The sequence below is a fragment of the Pteropus medius genome, unplaced genomic scaffold (assembly GCF_902729225.1).
Source record: "Pteropus medius unplaced genomic scaffold, Ma_sr-lr_union100, whole genome shotgun sequence".
Taxonomy (NCBI): domain Eukaryota; kingdom Metazoa; phylum Chordata; class Mammalia; order Chiroptera; family Pteropodidae; genus Pteropus; species Pteropus medius.
The window spans coordinates 32,873,628-32,896,196 of NW_024351730.1; the positions used below are offsets into that span (position 1 = coordinate 32,873,628).

At 34.4% G+C, this 22,569-nt stretch overlaps 1 protein-coding gene and 1 pseudogene across 2 annotated transcripts; both read right to left on the reverse strand.

Moving 5' to 3' along the window:
• Positions 1 to 533: 533 nt before the first annotated feature.
• Positions 534 to 20,587, reverse strand: HSD17B11 (hydroxysteroid 17-beta dehydrogenase 11). Of its 2 annotated transcripts, XM_039845652.1 has the most exons (7): positions 19,914 to 20,581; positions 17,798 to 17,905; positions 14,767 to 14,898; positions 13,268 to 13,374; positions 8,942 to 9,079; positions 4,633 to 4,749; positions 534 to 2,238 (listed from the first exon to the last, which is right to left on the reverse strand). In XM_039845652.1, exons 1-7 carry the CDS (start codon positions 20,121 to 20,123, stop codon positions 2,148 to 2,150), a joined length of 903 nt encoding a protein of 300 aa, XP_039701586.1. In that variant the 5' UTR covers positions 20,124 to 20,581; the 3' UTR covers positions 534 to 2,147. The 2 variants fall into 2 exon arrangements, with proteins under 2 accessions (XP_039701586.1, XP_039701587.1); XM_039845653.1 differs by lacking the exon at positions 8,942 to 9,079 and having other exon boundaries at positions 19,914 to 20,587.
• On the reverse strand, positions 16,957 to 17,074 carry LOC120588504 (uncharacterized; annotated as a pseudogene).
• Positions 20,588 to 22,569: the final 1,982 nt, after the last annotated feature.

The window sequence follows — 22,569 nt, forward strand, 5'->3', positions numbered from 1 at the left end:
AAGATAAGGTAAGCCTCTTTGATTTTGGCATGCCATTCAGAAGTAGCCCTATTGATGGCTGAGATGGATTTTCCTACTAACCTGCTGAGAAGTGGGTTCAAAGGTAGAATTAACTTGATTCAAATAATAGTTATTTAAAAGTTTTCAAACTTAAGAGTCACAGCAGAAATTGCCTGATGTTGGTGAATTGGAGCAAGCTTTTTTTTTTTTTAAAAAAGCAAAGAACAAAATTTAGAACCCCTACAGCGTTCATTCCATCATTTACCTTCCAGCAGAGTAGGGCTCCAGCCTCTAAGGTTCTGGGTTCCTGCTTACTACTGCTGTGTTCACAGCTATTTCAAGTCTTTCGACAATGCCCACGACACAGGATCACTGCAGGATTAAATGGCAAACTGTGCCTAGCATGTGGTTAACATTCAATAAAAAGAACTGGTTACCATTCTGTCAGCATAATATCTAGAAGTAGTACTTATTTTTCATAATGATTAAGGCCAAAGTTCATCTAAGTGTTAATTTCAGACAGGCATGTTAACAGCCAAAATAGGTTTATTGTGAAAAAAAGAAAGTTATCAGTACATTCTGGATCTCAGTTATCTTACTGAAGTTTCATTAATGGCTTTCTCCTAGCCTACTTCACTTTTCCACCTGGCAAGCTGAACAGGTATAACTTAATTAAAAGAACAAACAGCTATTTCAAAATAAGTTAGAAGCTTACTGTAACAGACTGTACACGTTCTAGTGTCATTCTCACAGATACTCTAGTAGAGTGCTACTGCAGTATGGGTAATGTATAGAGAGAAATCTAAGTTACATTCTTTAAATGTTTTGGAAAGCAGGTATTTTTGCCTCAGATATGTCTTTACATCAACTAAATGTTGAACATAGTCTAACAGTAATTGTATTTTGATTTTCTGTATTAGAAGAAGGTATTTGATGGGGAAGAGGGAGAAATTTATTGTAGGAATATCTTCTGTGAAATTTGCTTATGTGGTATAGAATCTAGAGTATAATCTTCCTTAAACAGATTGTCACATAATCCTTGTGATCTGCAGTGGCACTGACTTGTTCAATAAGTCAAGAGTTTAGGACAGCACCTGACACATGTTGAATAAATATTAGTTTCTGTTTAGAAATGATCAAAATCTTTCACTATGAAGTATCTGAATCTAAATGTGGCTCATTTGTTATATTTCACAGAGGTCAGTGACTCTGATTTATGTTTTATGAGTATGAACTTTCTGATATAAGGACCAAAATTCTTTATATCATATGAATGTATCTAACATAGTCTTGAAAACATTTTTCTATACTAGAAATCCAACAAACCTACTTATTTTTTCAATTTATAGGTCTAGTCTTATATTACCATCTCTCTGTGCCTCACTCTCATCTGAGAAATTTCCAGACAGTAAAAAAATAAAGATCTTTAATTACATAATCTATTTTTCTTTATTTTGACGGTTAAGCCATGTTCTGTTCAAAATAAAAAGATGGAATCACCACAGGTTTAAGTTTGATCCATTTCTTATTGTTGCCACTTTGGGTACATTCTTCCAATTCTCTGCTTTAAATCCCAATGATACTTTTTTACTTGCAGCAAGTGTCCACCTTGTGCTGAAATGTTTGGCATTAGAACATAAGGTATCTCTCTGGAATCAGAGTGGTAATGTATAGGATGAAATATTTGAGTGACATATTTTATATCATGTGAAATTCATTGTGAAATGCCACTAGATATAGTCATTATATTTAGAGAGCTTGAAGTTTTTATGTATAATAGAAAAAGGAAATGTGAATAGTATAAAATTTAAGTGTGATTAAAAATAAAAATATATCTTAAACATTTACAGTGCAAATTTTGCAAAGCCTTCATATAAGCCATAAAATCTTGGAAATTATTGTAAAACTGCTTTTGTTCTTTTTCTCGATTTCCATAAGGTCAATTGCTAAGATATTTCTCTCTTTGTTACATGACATTAGCTTTCAGTTAAAGAACAGGAATAATAAAGGATACTCCAGAGCCTCAAAAGGTGATATTGAAGAAAAAGATAATTGGGAAAAGCAGAAGTCCAAACATTAAAATTCTGATTAATATTAGATGAAATCAACTTAAACCTGGTAAATCAATTTTCAACAAAACCAAGTACTTATTGTCCTTTAATTTTATATCCAATATTTGCATCAAACTTAATATTGAACTTCCGTTTTACAACTGTCAGGAAACGATCAGGAGAGATCCTAAAAAAAGATACATGAAAATAATTAGAAAATTAATATTAAGTGCATTTGTAAGCTATCTTCTCTTAAAATACTTATGTTTATCATGTATCATGTCTATGTTCATTTTAAACAAGATTAAAAAGTTTAACATGGTCATTGCTATATGTTCTTGCCAATTAAATCCTTTTCCTTTTCAAAAGGAAAAAAAAAGGTTTAACATTCTTAGGGTAGAAGTGACTTGGAATATTGTTTTAAAATAAATATACGCCTATATTTTTCAAAAGATCTAAAAGAGGAAGTGTATGGAACTGAATAGCTGACATGCTAGAGGATTTTAAAAAATTGACATTGAAAAGGAAGCGAGAATAGCAACTAATTTTATACTTTATAATCCAGAATATTATTAAAATGTTCTGCTTCCCCACCCCCACTAAGAGGCTGGAGAAGCAGAATTGGTTCCCCAGTCAACAGACTTGGTTTTGAGCATAATTCTGAACAAATTATTTAACTTTTGAGTTTAAATTCCTCACATGTAAACAGAAAAATTAACACCCACTCCACAGTGTTCTTTGAAGAATCAATGTGTTAATATAAAATATCTTAAATGATGATAGACAAGTAGGTCTAATTTTTTTCTCCTCACCCTATCCTTAAGAATATTGAGGAACTTGTCACATTCCAATAAGTCTGACAGAAACTAAACAGAATATGTAATTTAGTATACCTATATTCAGACATCTGTCTAGATTTGGAAGTTTGGAAATTGAGCACTGAACATTCATAGGGGAAAATCAGGGCAATGATAATAATAGTAGTAATTATAAAAATAGTGGTATATAACATTTATCAAGTATTTATAGTATGCTAAACACTTTAAATGCATTATTTTATTTATTCTTTATAGCCCTATAAAGTCTTATTGTTGTCTCCATGTGACAGATGAAGAAACTAAGCTTCAAAGAAGTTAAATAACTCATTCATGTTCATGTTGCAAACAAGTCACACAAACACAGCTTCACCTAACTCCAGAGCACAGACTTTGAGTCTCTATGCTAAAAGTCTAGGAAACAGATTCGTTTATTCGATCATCAAACTGTTTGGTGTCTTTTAGGTGTCCATCAACTCTTCACAGTGCAGGGTATATAGTGATGAAAAACAGGCAAAATTCCTTCTCTCATAGAGTTACATTCTAAAGGAATGTAATCATTGAGTGCTTACTTATGTGATGTGACAAATAAAATGCTAAGCACTTCACAGGTTTTAACTCATTTACTCACCAAGGAGATCTTTGGGTTTTACTCCCTAAACCTCTAAAGATATGTTCAACCACATTTCCTAGAAGAAGGGGCTAAAAAACCCGACACATGTCACTTATGCTTTTGATTTCTTCAATTATTTTTCAGTCTCTAGGTCAGTAATTCTTAAACTATGATCTTTGAACTAACTGCCTGTAGCAGTGGCCAGTTAAAATACAGATTTCTGAGTCCCAACTCAAACATCTTATATTAAAATCTTGAGAGGTGAGATCCAGAAATCTATATTTAAAATTGACTTCCCAAGTGATTCTGATACCACTACCATGTTGGAGGAGCCTGAGTCTGGAGACATGCAGTAAGAGGCGTTTTTGTTTGTTTGTTTGTTTGTTTGTTTGTTTGAGCTATGGCACCTATTCACTTTCTCCTCATTAACTGACCAGTCTCATTGCCACACAGCTTTCTCAGATGAGTAATGAGGCAATGTGTTAAGATAAGCCATTCTTTGCACCAGTGGTTTCCATTGTTGGCTGTACATTAAATCTGAATATGCATACAAATCACCTATGGATCTTATTAAAATATAAATTCTGATTCAGGCGATCAGGAAATTCTGCATTTCTAAAACTCTTGGGTGATGCTAATGCTGATGCTGCTGATCCATGGACCACATTTAAAGCAGCGAGGCTCAAGGATCTTTAAAACTATATAAGATTATTTAGCAATTCCTATGCTGCAGTGTGATTTTGCACAAAATAATACCTCAATGATTATCTTTTGTATATTTAAATGAATATCTAAAACATAACTATGGTCTCTTCTAATATTACTGTCCTACAATTCCGTTATGTAGTAATGCTTAAAAATTGTCTTCATATTCATTCATTTATAAGACAAGACTTCCAGAAATATACAAATTTCTTTCTTAAAAAAAACTTAAAAACCTATGGAAATTATTCAGTTTATTTACCCAACTGCTACACCAATCTTGCTTCAATAATTAACAAATGTACTTTAGAAACTGATGGATTCTTTAAGCCCATTATCTTTATTAACTTAATTTCCTTTAATTGTACTTTATAAAAATTTGGTTTTAATCTGAGTAAAAACATGCATTAGATAAATATTTATAACGCTGACAAACATATCTGTCGCTTACCTTTCCAACATTGTTAAAATTTTTATAGAATATGGAACAAAAATCATTTTCTGGTCAGTCAGGATCCCATTCATCAGCTTGTCTACCACTTCCTCAGGTTCCAAGGGGGGTCCCAAACTGAAATCAGAAGCAGACTTCAGAAACAAATAATTTCACTGATGCTTCAGCTTTAGTTTAGTGCTAAACAAATAAGTTAAATTACCACAGGAACCATAACATTACTGACTTGGAGCATCATAGGTGCTCAAAAATGGTAGCTGCTTTAGCATTAATAATAAGAATAACAACCACCACCACTTACTTAGTGCTTGTCATGTACTGCACATTGTGCTAAACATTCTACACAGCTTATCTCACAAAAGTTTTACAATTACCCTATGAAGGAGAGACCATAGTCCCTACTATGCAAATGAGAAGTATGGAAGTAACTAGGATGCAAAAATAATTTAGCTAGATTAAGTCTGAAAAATTCACTTTTAAATCTTTAGAAGTCTTGGAATAGAAATCAGATACCATTGTACAAGTTTTATTATATACTAAGACTTTTTTAATGAATAATTTCTAAAGTATTGGAGAATTTAAAATGTAGGAACCTAGGTCCTTGGTCACCATACGAAACTCTTATATTGTGTTTGATTATTTAACTTTACCACTTTATCAGGTCTTCATTTAATTTTCAGCTGTTACTTAGCTCCATGTTATATCTTCACTGTGTAAACACCCTGGTATATTCACTATTGAATAGTAGGTGGTCCCTAAAAAGTGGCCGTTTTTATCTGGGTGTTAGAATAAGTGCACTTATGATGCAGTTGCACAAAATTTGGTCCTGAATTTTTAAGATTTCACTAATGACTTAGGAAAAAATGATTCATAATTAAATACAGTCATGACATTTGCCAATGTCATCAAACTGTTTGACGACTAACATTTTGGGGAGGCAGATTTTAAATGATGTGACTAGTTAAGAGAAGTGAGACAGAAAGAATTGGATGAGACTCCTTAAAAATGAATACAGAATTGTTCATTCAGAAAAAAATAGCAATAAAGTAAAAGTGGGATAAATGAGCACAATAATTGGATACCTGAAGGAGAACAAAACATAAAACATATATGATATAATTTTTCATTCTCAGCATAGATTGGTCATTTATTAGAATGCTGTGTTCATCCCAGGACTCTGAAACAATAGTGTTTCATATGAAGAGTTTGGAGATGTGACAGGAGAGGAAATACAACAGTGAAAGTGATGGCTTTGGCCAATGGAGGTAAAAATGAAAGGCGATGGAAACTTGAAGAAGACTAAGTTGTCTTTTAACCTGTGGCATAGGTGGGGTGTTTGATCATCTAACTTTACCACTTAAGTAGCTTAATAATTTTAGGAAAGAAATTTCTACTCTTTAAAGTTCAGGTTTTGGTTTTTGTGTTTAATTTGAAAAATAGGGATAATTCAGTGGTATGCTGGTAAATGTTTCACTGGCTCTCAAGGAGACAGAATTACCAGTTTTGTAGCATTTTCCAATTTCTATGGTGTAAATACTCCCTTCATGGCCAATTTCAAGTTACCGACATGGTGTTACTGAATGAGTATTATCCACCACACTCCATTGGTAATGTGAGGAAACAGATTTCGTTAAATATATTACATGTAGGAGAGTAGATGTTTTAAAAGAATGTTCAACAAAAATAATTCTTGGTCGTCAAAAAAATTAATCAGAACATCCAATTACACTTAAGCTAATAAATCCAGATTATGCTACATTGTCTATACTACTAATTGGAAAGAGATAACTTATTTGAGAGAAAAACATTTCATTAAAAATTGTTCATATACCTAACAGGAGTCCCAAAATACATGAAGCAAAAAACTGACAAGACTGAAGCATAAAATTGACAGAACTGAAGGGAGAACATAGACAATTTAACAATAAAAGTTGGAGACATTAATCCCGCTTTTAATGATGGATTGAACTGGACAAAAGATAACAAAGAAATAGAAGACTTGAAAAACAATATAAATCATCTAGACCTAGCAGCATTTATAGACAACGCCACTCAACAACAGCAGAATACATATTCTTCTCAAGGGCACAAGGAACATTCTCCAGGACAGATCACGTGTTATACCACAAAACAAGCCGTGTTAAATTGAAGAAGATTAAAATCAAAGTATGTTCTCTGACCACAATGGAATGAAATTAGAAATCAATAATAGAAGGAAAATTGGAAAATTCAGAAATATGTGGGAATTAACTGATGAGACAAAGGAAAAAAATCCCAGGAAATTAGGAAATACTTTGAGATGAATAAAAAGATATAACATACAACATTTATGAGATGCAGCAAAAGCAGTGTTCAGAGGGAAATTTATAGCTACAAATACCTACATGAAAAATGAAGAAAGATCTCAAATCAATAGCCTAACTCAGATTATGCTGTTATAACCTTTACAGTAAACCAGTTTCTTTGCAGTGTGTTAGATGTGTAAATATAAGAACAAATAAACTACATCATTTGTGTGATTTAAAAGAGAATTTAAATTCCAATATTAATATGATACAAATTATTTTGAATCAGTCATTTAGAAGTCAGTTCAGTTTCCTTCTTTCAGAAAGGCTGTCCTCTGTGTAAAGAAGACAAAGTTTGGTCTGAATCCAGTTCTGCTACTTACAGGCAAGTTACTCGACAAGTAAGCAACTATTGTTGTGAGGTTTAAGAAAATTACTGATTTTATTCAGTGCCCCAAATATAAACTAGAATAAGATCTCTCTGTCCTCTAATTAGAAGAACTAAGTTTCTAGATTAAAACCAACCTCACATTGGCATCCATTCTAGTATGAGCCTAATCTTCAAAGGGGTTTATATGACAGGCCCAAGCCCTAGATGCTTCTTTAGCCAGGTTATATTCCCGTGACTAGGCTAGAATCACACCACCTTCTATTTATACTTTCTTCCTATAGCAAGCTTCCATTATTTTTTTATTGTACTAGTAGAGCCTTGCCAAGAAAGGGCACCCTTGCCCACAGGAAGGTTAGCTTGTGCAGCCTGGTCCTAGGGACTAAGGTAAAAAATTCAATTACAATTTTAAAAAATATGGTGCCTCTTTTTAACTGCTGAAAGACGGTCTGAATGAAAAACTTGACTCAAACATTATTTTGGTATCTAGATCCTGAAAATAATGGGAGAAATTGGCAAATTTTATCCTTGGGAATGCCACTCACCTTTTCCTTTGACATTCCCTTTCAGTTTTAGTGAACTCTTTTAATTAATTAATTAATTTTTTATTGAGATATAGTTGACATATCATATTGTGTTAGTTTAAGGTGTACAATGTGTTGATTTGGTACATGTATATACTGCAAACCCTAGCGTTACCTAACACCTCCATCCCATCACATAACTATCATTTCTTTTTTGTGGTGGGAACAGTTAAGATCTAATTTCTTAGTAACTTTGAAGTTTTTAATACAGTATTGTCTATAATCATAATGCTGAGGGAAGTAAGCAGTTTACCTACTGCTTCCAGAATCCCATGTGTAACATATGCCAGTTATATAAAATTCAGACATTTGATCTGTACCTAGGGAGATGTCTAGAAGTATGTTCACCAAAATGTTAAGAGTAGTTTCCACAGGGTAGAGGGTTTTAAGAAAATCTAGAAAGGGACTTTCTTATTTATATTTTTCTGTATGTTGGAATTTTTAAAAGTATATATTATGTTTATAAAGACATTAAAGCTATGCCCAAAGAGCGGAAACACTAACAATTAACCTCAGAGCGGATCCTTATAATTTTATTTTTTAACCAAGGAAAGACCATGGTCTGGTACTCATTTTGGAAGATAATCTCTGGATTACCAACAGAAACTGTTTTCCACATTGTAGTCCTGGGTTCTCTCTATCAGAATTACCTATGATGTGTGGTAAACACACGTAGTTCCAGGTTTCCATCCCCACCACTACCCTGTCCCACCCAATAAATCAACATCTCTGGGCTGGGGCTCCTATGTGGTTCCCAAGCATCCCTGGTGAAATGTATGTACACTTAAGTCTAAGATCCACTGCTTGGGGGAAGAAAAAAAGGGAAGATTAGCAAGTTCACCTGTGTCATTCATATTTACATTTATATATATTCACCGTCTCTCTTTGTCTCTCCATCTGTTTTCCCACAATCTACAAAAGCTGAAATTGAGATGAGCCAAGGGCATGGAATATCAGGTGTTTTAAGGATTAAAACACTTAGGAAAATCCACAGAATGGCTCATATTCATGCAATTGCCAATCCTTTTATCTCCATTTCTGTCTCAACTAACCTGGTACTTGGGTTTTTGATGAAGCCAGTATTAATGAAATTAGTGCAAAGACATGTTGTTTTGACTCCGGTTCTTTCCAAGGCAGCAAGTTCTGCAGTCAAAGTTTTATGAAATCCAATAGCAGCAAACTTGCTTGAACTGAAAATAAACACAGAGAGCTCACAAAATAATTCAAGAAAGCTGCTGCATCTATTTAATTCAGATGTCTGTTTTCTTTAGGTGTGGGCCTCTGTTCCGCAGCATGGCCAGCACCTGAATTTCAAGGCCCAGACCAGACCTATTGAATCAGAATCTGTATTCCAGAAGATTCTCGGGTAATTTACAGGCACAGGAAAGTCTAAAAAACACTGACATAGAATATTTACTGCATTCCAACATCATTTATCAGAGTGACAACTGAGCAGGTTGAAATGTCTTGTTAGGAAAATTGGTAGGGTATTCGTTTTGTTGTCGCTATTTCCATAAAATTTAATTTAGTAGGCTGCTCATTATTTACTTTAATGGAATTCACTTGCCAACAGGGGAGCCTGCCTGAGACTTTAATTGCAGAGGCAAAAAATTCCTTTTTTGGCCTCTTGTGTTCCTGGCAACTAAAAGAGTCCAGACAAATAAATTACCCAACAATAACGGATAAATTAAATAAATAGTGGCATATATGTACAGTGGCATACCATGCAGGAATTGAAAGTGATGTTGCACATATATATTAATTAACATACAAAATGTTCATTTTAAACTTAAATAAAAGCAATTTTTTTGTATGTAGATTTTTTTAAATGTATGACTATCTATCAGTATTTAAAATGTCCTAAAAAGTTATAACAAATGCTTATTATGGTTATTTCTGCATGGTGAGATTATCAGTAAGTTTTCTTTTTTTCTTTTTCTAAAATATATTTTCTGATTTTTCCTAAGTGAACCAAAAGTGCGGGAATATATTAAAACTCAGAGTTAATGTACCTGAGCATGTGAAAAGAATTTTATATTTTTGAACTTCAAGGTGAATTTATTTTTAGACATGAATATACATATGTATATACACACACACACATATATACACATATGTATATAAGAAAGCTAAAAATGAGTGGATTTTTTCCCCATACTTTGTAATATTACATCAAATTTCTTATTCTTAATAATCTGAATTAATATTTCTTATTCCAAATTATTCTTTTAAAGAACATTTCATTACAAGTTAATGATCAGGTCTCAATTTTGCCACATGTATACATACTGCTAACTTTCATGCTTGTAAATTGGCTATTTGAGTTGATAAGATACATTAGCCAGAGTTTTGTGGTACCAAATATTTTTCTTTTTAAAATGAAGATACTTTTAAACAAAATACTTAGCAAGCAGCAAAACAATATAATCAAAAGATTAACCTCATTATGAATTCAGTTCTTTCAACATGCATTTTTCACATTAATCTTTAAAACTATTGAAATATGACTCCAAAAGAAATTTAAATATTTTTTTTCTAATATAGAAATGGATTCTGTAATGGATTCTTTTGCTATGGCTGCAACTCAGGACAATGATAGCTGAGGGCTGGATTATAGGGAAAAAAAAAAAAAGATTACTCTAGGTCCTCTCTTATTTCATTCTAACAAACAAGAGCCATAGCATATACGTTTAATTCCACTAGGGCAAAGCATTCTAGAAGCTAAAATGAGAGGAGGGACTTTACCATATTGTGTGAATATAGGCAAGTGGAATTGAACATACCCAACAGGTACCCTCCTGTCACTGAACACTTGCAGGATTTCAGATTCTATGCTAAGTGCATTACATTATGATTTAAACTTTATAGCACCCTGATGAGTTAGTTAAGTTATGAGTTAGCCTGTTATGGATGAGGAAAATAATGCACAGAGAAATTGAGTAACTTGTCAAAGGTCACATAAAATTACTAAGTGATTGAGTCAAGATTCATAGTAATCCTATTCTGGAAACAACCCAAATGTTCATCAACAGTAGTATGGATAAAAAATGATCTAAAAAAATAAAAAAAATAAAATAAAATTAAAAAAACGATCTAGTCACAGAATGCAATGCTATAAAGGCATGAAAATGATTAAACTATACCTATCAACAATGACAGGGATAAATCTCACAAAATAGTGTGATTTTATGTACATAAAGATCAAAAATAGGCAAAATTAATCAATGGTGTTACAAGTCAATATAAGAGTTAACTTTAAGAAGGAAAGAGGGATTGGTGAATGGGAAGAGTTCCCAAAAAAGCTTCCGGAGTCTTGTAATGTCCTATTTTTTGACCTGTGTTGTGGTTAAATAGATGTATCTACTTTGCAATAACTCATTGAGCTCTTTACTCATGATCTCTGCAGTTTTATAAATGTATGTTATACTTCAATAAAAAATTTGTTTTAGAAAGCAACACCTCAGTTTAATAACAGCTGATAAACATTGCTTTCTACTGGGAGAAGTCTTAGTGAATCTCTGTGAAAGTTCTACCATCGATCAGATGCAGAGCAAAAACTAAATTGAAGATACTGTGGTCAATAAGGACCAAAGACTGTGACAGCTCAGGCCAGGGATAGCTAAGGATCCAAACAGAAGTTCTGCGAGGGCAAGCAAACCATAGATCTTTCCCAAGCTGGACATATACAGCTCGTGTAGGTGCAACCTTGCCTTTTAGCCTAAAGGGCATCTTCGTGTAAATTAGAAAAGGCCATTCCTCTTCTCAGGCTAATTTACTGCCATTTGCAGGAAAATCATTGAACTCTAAAAGGACCTGACTGTGAACAGTGCATCCTAGAATTGTGCAGTGCACAATTTGTACAACTGTGTATATCACTCCTGCTTTGACAAGTACTCCATGAGAGCTTTTACTTCTGTTGAAAGCACCATCACTAGTCACCAAAATAAATTTGTTCCGTACACAAAGTATGCTCTCTCTTGGTTCTCACTGTAAACACTCAGTGGGGTAGAATCAAATCAGAATCAAGAGCTACAGTATTTACTATAGCCCTGTTGAATTCTCTGATACTCTTTGCTCACCTGGAGAATATGATAGAATTTGGCAGGGCAGGAATGTTATATAGTAGACTGGCAGCAGCACCTGCAACTATCTTCATCAAGGAAGTGAAATTAATACCAGATTGTATTAATTCTTGATGGCTAGGGGCTAATCAGCTAATTTAAATCAGCTTTGAAAGAGATAAGATACAATCTGCACACTATAGGTCTGGTCTTTCTCTGACTGCTTCAGCAGTTATTTCATTCTTTTTTAAAAAAACTCAATCCATGTCTATATTTATTTTTTAAACTATTATAAAACAAATATATGTTCAGAAAGGAAAAAGGAAAGAAAACAGATGAACAAAAGAACAAAATAAATCTTATTTTTCTTGCTATTACCTAAGAATAACCATTCTCTAGGTGTGGTTAGAATAAACGGTTCGATACACTTTCTTGCAAACTTTTAAAAATGCAAGAACATATATATATGTGTGTGTGTGTGTGTGTGTGTGTGTGTGTGTGTGTATATATATATATATATATACCTCAAAGTTACCAATCCATGCCTGTTTATATATTTATACACATATCTATAGCTACATATACAACTATATAGTTTCTAGCATTTAGATACATAATCCCAAAAGAGCACAATGGTAGAAAACAAATTTGAGCATTATTTGTATGTATATTTACATAATCATAATTCAACATTTTTAAGAATTATTTGTAAAGTATAGAAATAGCCAAGAAACTGTTGGGGTGTATGCAACCAGGAGGATCGCCTTGGCTGCAGTGGCCTCAATGATCAGTTCTTTACAGTATACAGTGGGGCACATTACTTAGCCCTGCTTGCTATAGTATGTTCTTCAATTATTACAATAGTGGTTTTTTTTAATGGATAAATATTACAGGTCTTTTTATAACAATTTCATTGTTTGGATGCTTTTAATGTTTAGAATCCCACATTATATTCTCTTGTCTTCACACTATTTTATTTCCACAACAATACATTATTTAAAATTATTAATACTAACTTCTGTTCCTGGTACAAAACTATTGCTCTTATTTTGTAATTCCTTGCTGCTTAAAGGGATGAGAAATGCTTTAAGCAGTTGGTTTCTAACTGGATAATTTCCCTGCAGCCACCTCTGAGAACAGTCAACATAGGAGGGGATTAATGGTTAATAATGGTGTTACATAAGCCACTTTGCGCAACTTTGTGCCTATTTCAGCAACTTCAACTCTACATCATTAACTATAATGCTCATTAGACAGGTAAGAAACCAAACACAAGTTAAGCTTAGGAACCAATGAAGGAAACACATGTTCACTTACCAATAAGCCATTAAAAAAGGGATCCCTACATAACCGGCTGCTGAAGCCACGGTAACAATATGGCCATGATTACACTTCATCATCGCTGGAAGAAAGGCCTTTGTAGTCTAGAAATAGTTGTTATTAAGAGAGAAACGAAATATTGTTATTTCTGATTCACAGACCCCTTGAAAACACTTTGAAACAAACGTGTACTTTGTTAACAGTGTTCCTGGAAGAAATGAAAAAACCTAGATTAATTGCCAAATGTGGCAACATACAGCAACTGGATAGGATGCCCAGACTAGAAAAATTAAGCTAAACAATAGATACTGAAAACTTGGGGCAACCATCCCATTTAAATTGTGAACAAGTTAGGGGTGGCTCCAGAGTATAGTGGTTAGCACATCTGCTTTGCATGCAGAAAGTCCTGGGTTCACGCCCCAGGTGGAGCCACAGACCATAACCCGGGTACCCTGGGCCTTGGGGTGCCAGGCCCTGGGTGCATGCCATGAGCGTGTGGGAAGAGACGCCCCACCTTCAGAGATCCAGTTCTTAAGGGGAAACAGGAATATCCATAGGTCAGGGGTAGAAATGCGGGTGGAAATAAATAAATTGTGAACAAGTTATGTCCAGTGATCTTCTCCCTTTTGTCACTGATATCATCTATCATCTCATACACTGAATAGGTATAATAATGTAGAGTTATCAAAAAAATTTACATTTAATGTGAAATTGTTAGAAAACAGTTTGGTTATATCATCAAAATACTGAAGAACAGTAATCTTCTCATCGTCACTGAATGTTTATACAATAAATACTTACTGAGCACCTATTACATGATGGGGATTCAGAAGCAGGTAAGACAATACCTTATATTCTAATGGAGGCAGAAAGATAGGCCCATTCATAAATCATAAAAATACAGACAGATGTCAGTAACTTGGAAATATTAACATGATACTGCATTTCTATCAATTGACTCCGATATTCTTTTGAGATTATTCATCCCAAACTGGCTATTTGGCAATAATTAGAACTTTACACACACACACACACACACACACACACACACACACACACACACAATGTTGAATGGTGAGTTGTTTATAAAGTTTACAACTTTGAGGCCAGGATACAACAGGAAAACTGGGTCTCATGAGAATCTGAAAGATAACTGAGTTCACCTTTTATAAAATCACAGATGACTCAGAAGGTACCTAATCCCTACTTCATCTCTAAACATGATCACACAGAGATGCGAGACTCTAGCTTAGAATTAAAACATATATAATACCTCATGTTTATTTATTTATTATTTTTTTGAGGGGGAGGAAGAATAATTGATGAATTTTGGTCCTAGCATGAAAAATGATCTCTTTGTATGTTATCCCTGGTATCTGAAAAAAACTTTAGTGTCGAGTTGATTTGATACATCTATGTCTACTGAAAGCTCCATTTTAAATTTAATCTTAGAGTCTTACAAAAGGGATTTTTTTTGTAAAAGAAATCATACTTACCCAGAAATGTGCAAATATATTAACTTCAAATGTCTTTTCAATCTCAGGGTCTTGTGTAGCAAACAAATCTGATGTATAGACCACACCAGCATTATTTATTAAAATACTAACATCTCCAATTTCTGCCTTCACCTTTAAAAATAAAGAAAAATATTTGCATCATTAAGAGGTATGAAGGTAGTTTTCCATGCAATAACCATTAAAGAAGTATCTGTTTATCCATAAGCTGTTGGAAAAAAATTTTGACTCCATGTGCCAACATGGAAAAAATAACTTTTAAATTTTAGGTACTTAATTTCAAAACAGCTCTTCCTATAAGTTTGTTAGGTAGAAATTTTCTTTTGCAATTTAGTCTCATGACTTTGCTCTACGGATTATAGCTCAAGAGGCATTTACTAACAAAAATATAACCAGTGACAAATAATCATCATTCATTTTTTAAATACTACTTCAAAAAGTAAGCCAAAAAAAGGTTAAATTAATTTGCAAATGCAGGAACTATTACGGGGAACTATGTAAAACTGATTGCATCATTAAGCTGGCTACATCTTCTATTTATTTTTTTGGTCATTCCGTTCTAATGCTCACCAACCTTTTTCCATCAAGAAGCAGTAGGCTGCTAGCAATGCAAGAATATCTCATTCAGTATTTTTATGTTTTTTTGAGTAACTAAGCTTCTCTGTAGATGCCCCCTAGAGTTACAATGCATTTTGTTGTACTTTGTGTTCCAAATGAAAGCTAGCTTCTATTAATAGAGTTATCATTATTTAATGCTGCAGTGTGTTGGGGGACTAAGGGGGAGGTGGCGACTAGCCTATTAAAAACTTTCACATATGTAAGGACTATGCATCTTATATGATTTCATGATCTCATTTAATTCTCACAGCAATTCTACGAGGTAGCAACTCTCAATATGCCCATTTTAAAGATGAGAAACATGAAACATAGAATGGCTAACTTTCTTGCCAAAGGTCACATGACTGGGACTCTTTCAGATTTTCTGACTGCAGAGCCCAAGACGAGTTTCAAACCTCAAACAGAAAGGAAGCCAGGAGGGGAAGGCCCATCAGCACCCCAGTAGGACACCAGTGTGCCATGGAGAAGCCTCCCCAGCCAGAACTGAATTTCATCAGGTTGTATTTAAATTATGAAAGAATCAAGCTAAGTTATCTGGTCCTTGATCAACATTATGTGTACCTATATCCACACCTCTAGCACAATATGAAAACTGTTGTTCAGAATAATGCTCCTAAGTTATTTAGAAAAACAGGATATTTTATGCGGTTTGAATGATGAAGCTGCTGTAACTCTTCCAAAAACATCACGAATCAAAATATACGTTACTGCTTTATATTGCCAAAGTACTTGCCCAGACCCTTTTGACCCTTCCTTCATCTTTGAGCTCCTCCATCATCGCCTATTGTCTCCCTGGAATATGAATATCTGGTTGCACATTTCTTAATAATGGAAGCAAGCTGAGCATTTAACTGTTTAGTGGCATAAAACTGTCCTGATAACAAAATAGCCACTTAAAAATATCTGATAATCATATGTATTGTGTATACTGTTTGAGCATCGAGTTAGTTCATCTTAGAACAATTTCAGTAAAAATAGTATGGTTAAAATACATGGAATAGGTTCAAATAAAATTATCTTTTCCAGAAAAGCTTATTCCCAGATGAATCTGAAAATGAATATTTTCCATTTAGATAACTAAAGATTTTGGGCTAGTAAATCCCCTTGACAATGGCTAATAACAAAATTATATAGATAATACTGGTGGTTTTATTATAATACTAAGAACTAATTCTTATAGGGTGACTACTGAGTTCTAAGAACTTTATATCATTAATTCACTTAATCCTCATCTTTTTTGTGATCCCCCTTTTATAATTGTAGGAAGTCAGGCACAGAGAGGTTGAGTAATTTGTCCAAGGCGACATAGTTACTATTATTGGAAAAGTGCTCATCTCTATGAAGGAGAATAATTGTTAATTTAAGTAAAATAGTTATTGTTAAATGCAGATGTTTCTTACCAATAGGCCTTGATCTTACTGTACTCCTTTCTAGGAAAGCCATTTCTCATCACTAGGCTGGATAATTTTTTTTTTTTAGGCGAGGCAACCCTTGGTTGACCTCACAGATTGCAAGGACCTAGTCAGCTTACGATCCCTCATTTTTTATTGTTTACACCTACAGCACCTGGTCTTCCAAGTGGTCTCCCATCTAAGTACTAACCAGTCCCTACCCTGCTTAGCTTCCAAGATTAGATGGGATCGGGCTTGTTCAGAGTGGCATGGCCGTAGACTGGGTAATTTCTACTTATTCTTTTGACTTAGCTCAAAATGTCCCCAAATCTAAAATTCCTTAAAATTTAAGAGGTTCTCAGGTATGGCTGAATCAGAATCTTTATACCGTACTGAATCAGAATATTCAAGGTGAGGTCCAGGAATGATTATTTGCCCAGGTAATTCTACTGACCTTCCTAACATTATCACATTTGGTTAACAAGTACATGTGTGAGGTCAAAGTGAAATCCCATTATACACAGCACATCTCAGTTGTAAATAGAAGAGGCCAATAATGCTATATAGAAATGGATATATCTATAATTAAGACTGATAAACAGGTTTATCCAAACTCCCTAACCCAGTTTTTTGACTGGGCTTCAGAAGATCGTGTCAGTGATCTGCAGTGTCACATAAGAATTTACCTGTACCAGAATCAGATGGGCAAGCTCTGGGTGTGTATGTAGGGTATTAAATATGTGGATTCTTGGGCCCAGCCCTCTACCTACTGAAAGAAAACCTCTGGGGTGCCTATTTTTTAACAAGCTCCATGGAAGATTCCAGAATACACTTAATTTAGAGAACTTCAGTTCTAGGTTCTAGTTCTGGGTCTGCCATTAGCTAGCTGCATAACCTTGGGCAAATCGCAAAACTTTTGTTAGTTTGTCTGGGTCATGACTGGGTCATCTCCAAAATCCCTTCCAGCTCTGACATGATGATTCTAACCAGATGTAACATTTCACCTTCTTCGCGGAATTGTAAATATCTTCTCGGTTACTGCAGTCTACCACAAAGGCATGAGCCTTTGCACCCAGTCTCCTGCATTCAGCGGCTGTTTCCTCAATTCCATGCTGGAAAAGTAGCAAAGAGGGCAAGGAAAACAAAATAAGTTATGTGAGTATATTATACCAACAGTTGAAAAGAATTAAGGCTAGTCAGATTCTTTGAACTAAAATCAGGCAAAAATTTACTGACACATTTTTGACAGGGATATAGGCACACTTTGCTCTCAATACTTTAACAAGCTTCTTTTATTTGGAACTGAACTTAAAGCAAGTTTAAAAAAGATAAAAATGTTAAAATATTGGTTTCGTATTCACGAATTTTACATTGTGTGTGTATGTATGTATTATGTATGTGTGTTCCACATCAGGCTTTTAAAAAAATCCTATTAAACTTTTTCTCTGTGTCACTAAAAACTATTCATGGACGTCAATTTTCTGGCTGCAAAATAAATAAGGAGTTAAGTACTATTCATTCATTCATTCATTCATTCATTCCTCCAACATTTTAATGTATAGGTGTCTAGAAGGACTTTGTGGACACAAATATGACTGTCAGAGTCCTGACCTCAGTGGATTCACAGTGTAGTAGAAACATAAAATAAGTATAATATTTAGTAGGACCATATTAAATTGTTATTCTTTTGGAATAAGGGATTGAATATTGCCAGTTCAAACTAATAGAGTGGTAAGTATAATATGAGGGCTATACAGAGAGTTATGGGAACACACAGAATGGGCATGTGATGCAATTATAGAAGAGGTACATGAGTTAGATCTTAAGGATGAGTAGAAGAGCCGTGCAAAGAGAGGGGCAGGGCATGCCAGCCAGACTGTAAGCAAAGGGACAGAAAGGAGGAAGTTTCTGTGGGGAAGCACTAGTCAATTGGTATTGCTAAGTCATAAATGCAAGTGGGAATCCAAATTAAAGGGCATTAAATGTCATATTAAGTATGTGTTATTTGGCATATACCTTGTGTCAGACACTGTGCTAAATGCTTTGTATACAGTATTTGGTATAATCCTTCCAGCCCTCTAAAATAAGTATTGTTTTATCTATTTTGAAGAAAAGGAAACTAAAGCTCTCGGAAGTTACCCAAGAAATTGGGTAAGTTATCTACGAAGAAGTAGATTGCTCAGGGGAGCCTGACCACCCTGCTATACCAGACCTTCACCACTTGGACCATACCAGACTAGGCTGGACCTAGTTTGTATCTTTCATTGCACATGTAATTATTTAAAGTCTATTTTCTTTACTAGAGTAAGAGTATAGGACCCTATTCTTGTTTGCCTCTGTGATCTTAATATCTAGGCAACAGATAGTCAAGTAGTATTTGCTGATTGCTACCTCAATCAGTCATACTGGGTTTAGCTCTCATCTAACTTTACATTCTATGAATTCTTGTTCATGCCAAGATGTTAACTAATTGGATGTTAACTAATGTGTAAGGTAAGGCATTTCAGGCCACCAGGTGCTTTCTGGAAACCTGTGTGTATATCAACCACTTGCCAAACATAAGATAAAATTCTAATTCTTCCTCTCTTCCTTAAGCTTACAACTATTCCAGTAAAAATTACATTAAAGACTTCCTTTTTGTTGTGTTTAACTAAAATATGATTTTTAAAAATTACTCTTGTAAATTACTATGGCATAGTAATGTTGCTTTCTGTTGGATATCTTTTAAACTCACTCACCTCAGTAACTGCAAGTAAGATATTTTTCTAAATAGGTACAAACCTCTTACTCTATTAATACACTAGCTAAAACTATTCTTCCATATGATTAAGATAGAGGGATCAGAGAAATCAGATTCAGGAGAAGATTACAAATTATTGTCAGGGCAAAAAAGTGAAATTTACAATGGCAGTGGGCAGTAACTGAGAATCTTATTATCGTCTAGGTTCATTCATACTGTGCTCATAAACACATTAATTAATCCCTGTTCTCCTCCATCTACAATTCCATAATTTTTTTCTACTTACTTTATAAAGATTCTGTAAGGGGTTGTTGCTTGCAAAATGCATACATATCCACAGATTAAAGTTACCAGGAAGAAAACATAATAAGCAGTATTACCTTATTTATATCCCACAGAACCAGTTTGCTTTTAAGTTTCGCAAATTCATAGGCGGTCAGTCTCCCGATTCCATGTCCAGCTCCAGTAATCAGGACGATTTCTCCAGTGACTGATTTTCTCTTCTTTGGAATAAAAAGCTTCAGGAGAGACTCTAAGGTGAAGACGATCAGTAAGGGCAGAAGCAGGAAGCAGCTGAGAATGAACTGCATCTTGTTGGTTGCTCCAAGGATTTGGTATGCTTTACCAATCACTAATTGTTTCGGGGGTGAGGAGCCGGGAGGGTTAATACCGTCAAACGCTAACGAGAACAAAAGCCAAAACAAGGAAGGGATCCCTTATCAAAACGAAACAACTCTGAAACTGTCCCTTCCACTGGGCTGGGCTTGGTTAGGTCCTTTGCAATTGGCTCAAGATGTGGTGAGGAGCGACTGCTTGCTGGCTCAGAAACCTGGCAAGGACAAAGTTGGGAGGGACAAAGTCGAGAGGAGAGGAAGGCTTCCTGGTTCTGGTTTGCGCTGCCCCCATGAGGCCCGCAGCCAAAGTCGTCTCACTCCCATGATTCCTATTTCGTGAGCCGACCTTGGAGGGATAGTTGCTGCTTGTTTTCCCAAATTTGATAAATTCCTCTTAAAGGGTAATTGACAGGGTCCGTAGTCCAGATGCTTCTTTGAAACATAATGGTCGCCCTTCACTAGTTAAGTGATGCAAATGTCGTTGCCTGTCTAAATGAGCCTAGGGAAACGCCCCATAGTTCTGCTCCCGGCTGAGACGACGCTACATTGCTTTTTGTTTGAGCTAAGCACGACTTTTGGAGGACGGATGAAATTTTGTCCTTTCAGGGACAAGGATAATTAAGACCCAGGAAATATCTGATCATATTAAAGGCAATTGTTTCCACAAGGAAGAGCAGTATTTTGGATAACCTTTTTCATTCAACCTATTAGAATTTGTGAAAGAAACTTGTTACCCTTTCATAATTTTATATTTATTCAGCTTAATAAAGCACTGCCTACAGAATAGATAATAGAATAGAAACTACCATGTCTAAAAATTACTTACATAAGTTTTGGTTTAGTAGCCTATATATCTAAGTATTCAATATATAACTGGTGATTTTTAAAAATCGTAGAGATTGGTTATTGAAAAAAAAAGAAAAGGCCCAGCTCTGGGCTTGTGTGAGAGTTTAATAATTGTCTGTTGTGTGTATTTTTTTCAATTAAGTTCTTGACAGTAATTGAATTGTTTTTTTTGCAAGACATTACGGTGCTTGGAACGAGACTTGTCATATGGGTGACTAATGGTCACCCTTTATTTTTAAGAGGAAGGAAGATAACAAGAAAGGAAAGTTCACAGATAATTCATACTCTTCCCACTTAAATACTCCTACACTGTTATAGGAGATGAAGAGATAGTAACAATTCTGCAAAGGTGAACTCTATAGTGGAGTTCTTGAAAATTCTGAATCTCATCTCCAATTCTTTCCCATGGCCCCCAAACTCAAGTTTACAACAGTACAAACACATGTATAGAAACTTTACTGTTTCCAGAGCTCTTTTCCACATCTATTATCTCATGTCATTTTCAAAAAGACTCCTAGGAAGTAGAGAGAAAAATTATTTTTCTCCTTATTTTATAAACAAATGAATCAGACTGATTTTTAAAAAGTTCCCATAGCAAGTAAAAATTTGGGACTAGATATAGGTTCAGTGTTTGTTAAATATTTTTTGCCCAACATTTATAGGAAGAAATCACATTTTCCATGGCGACCCAGTCTATGTATATATGTTTGCTTCGTATATGTTGACTTTAACATATGTTGAGGCTCTGACTATTTTCCTATTAAGGAATTGTAATAAGAAAAAAAACGAGTAGTTTTGACTCACTAAGTTATCCAAGGTTCCATTAGGGAAAGAACGCAGTGTTTGGAAGCATTCATACGTGAATCTCATGTGTGTATGTGACCACCTCCCTGATCATGTGCCCTAATTTGTAAAATTGAGATATTACTGATACTTAGTCTACAGGATTCTAGTGGAGTTCAAATAAATTAATATAAAGTACAGCACTTTATCAGCTACTCAACTCTGTATAAATTATAATTATACTAATAATTAGCTACAGTGGTAAAGTATGTGATTTTGTATAATTGCAGTTTTAAAAAATACCTTTCCTTGAGAGAGTTTAAAATGTTATATATGTGGAGCATCTTAGTTTCATTCTGCCTTCTTACCTGTTGAAATGGTATTTTAAAAATAAAAAAGTACTCAATGTTTTGAGCACTTACTATTATAGCCAGACATTCTGCTTAGTGATTCACATACCATACAGTTCCTTTTATCCTCTCAATAACCTTAAGCAATAGGTTTAATTGAGATCTCTATTACATGAATGAAGAAATAAAGGATTAAGAGAAATTAAGCAGATCACCTAGTACAGGTCATAGTATAAATGGCAGAGTTAAATTTAAGCCAAGGCTATTATGACTGTGCTGGATTGCACAGTATATCTAATTAAACACTACCTTATTTTTTTTTTAAAAAACTCTACCTTCTTCTTAAAGGCAATAAGGAAAATGCCACTCCAACAATTTATTTTCTTTCATATTTTTGCATAAACTCTAACTAAATAAAGGCACAACAACATATGCACTATGGA